General features: G+C 48.6%; 1 protein-coding gene across 1 annotated transcript; it reads right to left on the minus strand.

The window, feature by feature from the left end:
* Window positions 1–706: 706 nt before the first annotated feature.
* LOC115403463 (trace amine-associated receptor 13c-like) lies at window positions 707–1,788 on the minus strand. Its single transcript, XM_030112356.1, has 2 exons — window positions 1,622–1,788; window positions 707–1,523 (listed from the first exon to the last, which is right to left on the minus strand). The coding sequence occupies exons 1-2, from the start codon at window positions 1,783–1,785 to the stop codon at window positions 707–709; spliced, it is 981 nt and encodes a 326-aa protein (XP_029968216.1). The 5' UTR covers window positions 1,786–1,788.
* Between the last annotated feature and the right edge of the window lie 832 nt (window positions 1,789–2,620).

Genomic DNA, 2,620 nt, shown 5'->3' on the forward strand with positions numbered 1-2,620 from the left:
AGTCTCTATTGGGGGGGGAAAAAAAAAAACTCTTTGTTCAGAGGACGTTTGAACAGTGTGACGTTAATCTTTCTGTAGTTCCTGTTAGGGAAGCTCTAAATCAAGGTTTCACTGAGATGTGAGAGACATTCATGACAGGCCAGGGATTTAGGTTGGCTTTAGTGACGCAGGACAGATTTTGGTCATTAGAAAAGTGGAACTTTCCAGCTGAAAAAAAAAAAAAAAAAACATTTAATGTAATTTTGTTTTTTTGTAATTTTGGGAAAATGTACAATATGAAAGACAAATATAAAGGCTCTCACAGAAATCAGCCATAACATTATGACCACCTGCTTCATTCTCTTTGTGCAGCATCTGCAGCGGTTTGAGCAGAAACACATTTCGTCCTTAAAGTTTCTGTTACAAGTAGAACAATAGACCTGACTGGCTCACATATTTCATCCTGCAGCTCTGCTGTAATACTTGGGAGATTCTTTGCGGTTTGTTTCAGAGGTTTGTAAGGAAGTAAAAAAGTGGGGTGGAGAAGGTGGATCAGTGTTCCTGAAATCAAGCAGACCGGCTCCTGTCACTCAGCTGTTGAAATACTCAGGGCTGCAGAGCCTGATGTGTATGAGGCTGTAAAAGGCAGTCTGGAGCAGGTGGTTATAATGTTGTGGCTGAAGTGCGTGCATCTGCTTCATCGTCACACGCTGAAGTGGCCGTGTGACTACAGCATGTTGGTGTCACAGGAGTCGGGCTGCAGGATCTGCAGCGTCACGATGAGCCTGATGGATTTCCTGAACCAGGGGTAGAAGAAAGCGTAGATGATGGGGTTGAGAGAGGAGTTGAAGTAGAACAAATACACCATAAAGGCAGCTAACGAGGAATCTAAAGCGTTCTCCTGGCCAGAGAGACTGACACAGTAATATGGGCACATACAGATCAGAAAAACCACAATGACCGTCCCGAGCGCCCGGGCCGCCTTCATCTCAGACTTCTTGGGAGTGGCTCTTCCGGACTTGTGAGGTCCGGCCGGAACGAGCTGCTGCCTCATGGCCCGAGCCTGAGACACGGCCACCACAAACACCCTCAGATACAAGATCAGTATCACAGTGATGGGAACCACGAAGGAGAAGACCAGGTCGGCCAGCGCGGCGGTCTGGCTGATGACGAAGACGCACTCTCCAACGCAGCTGGTGAAGCGGCCCGACTGCTGGAAGCTGTCCATCAGGTTCAGGCACTGGAAGAGGACAGAGCAGATCCAACACAGGCACACACACACCTGGACCCTCTGCTGCGTGATCCTGCTGGAGTACTGCAGGGGGCAACAGATGGCCACGTAACGGTCCACAGATATGACCACCATGGTGCCCAGCGAGGCCGAGGTGATCACGTAGGCCAGACACTGGTAGAGCGTGCACATGAAGTCCCCCAGGTACCAGCAGCCATCGATCAGCATCGTCTGGAAGCACATGAGGAGGCCCACCAGGAAGTCAGACACGGCCAGAGAGAGGAGCAGGAGGTTGGTGGGAGTCTGGAGCTGCCTGGAGGAGGAAACAAAAAGGAGAGAGCGATTCAGCTGTGTGTGGAGAATGGCTCATTTCCAGCCAGCAGCTGAATCCCAGATGTGAGGAGGCCCCACCTGAAGTGGGAGATGGAGATGACAACCAGCAGGTTGAGGACGACGGTGAGCAGGGAGACGCAGGACAGCAGGACGTAGATGAGCAGCGTCTCGAAGTGCGGCCGCGGCGGCCTCCCGCAGGAGGCGTTCAGGAGCTGCGGAAAGCAGAGATCAGCGGCCTCCATCCCTGAGAGGAGGAGAAGCAGCTGAGCTCCACAGACACAGCTGATTTATCTCCACCCTCCACCACCCGCCTCCACCCACATCACCACTCTTTCCTGCCATCGTCATGGTTCACCAATAACCTCCAATTGTTTAGGGAATAATATGGAACTGCATGCACTGTAAAAAACAAAATGATCAAAGAGAAGCGTTTTGATTGAACAAGCTTAATTAACACCCTTAACTTTTTATGTAAAATCAATATGCACCAATAACACTTCTTGAAAGAATAAGTCTTTATTAATACCAACCTTGAAGTATGAATACTAACCTTTAGTTATCTGCCAATATCGAGTAATGATACCAGCACCAACCTTTAGCTGCTTGGCGATTCAGATTGTTGATTGATTACTGTCGTTGAAATAAAAGTCCATATCCTTTTTTATTGTGAGAAAGTGTTCCTGCCAATAGTCATATCTGATTGGATTTACATTACAATGTTGCGCAGGAGAACTCAGTTCTGCTTGTGGCAACAAGATCGCCTGAAATTTTCCACAACTGCCGTAACAACCTCACTGCATTCGATCTGTTGAAGGTAGAAATGGTGAAAGATGATGTCATGTTTGAAAAAGCTACGCCTTGGTCTGGTTTGGCTCTTGATGCAGGGTCAGCATTAATGTGGCTTTTATGCATGTTTCATTCTATTTCTTGTGTTTAAATCACCTCCAGTGGGCTCACCACCCAGTGAGGGGCTGGGTGCAGATTAGATTGAGTGGCAGTCGATGGCAGTTTGTCCGACGATCCAATTCCCGGACACAGAGACCAGCTCTAGGGACATGGAATGTCACCTTGTTGGGG

Source organism: Salarias fasciatus, chromosome 16 (genome assembly GCF_902148845.1).
Source record: "Salarias fasciatus chromosome 16, fSalaFa1.1, whole genome shotgun sequence".
Taxonomy (NCBI): domain Eukaryota; kingdom Metazoa; phylum Chordata; class Actinopteri; order Blenniiformes; family Blenniidae; genus Salarias; species Salarias fasciatus.

Bases quoted from the DNA above. Each gene is read 5' to 3' on its own strand.
- LOC115403463 (XM_030112356.1), bottom strand. From the start codon at position 1,785: ATGGAGGCCGCTGATCTCTGCTTTCCGCAGCTCCTGAACGCCTCCTGC. The intron at 1,524-1,621 runs GTGGGGCCTCCT...TTCCTCCTCCAG, and splicing joins ATCTCCATCTCCCACTTCAG to GCAGCTCCAGACTCCCACCA.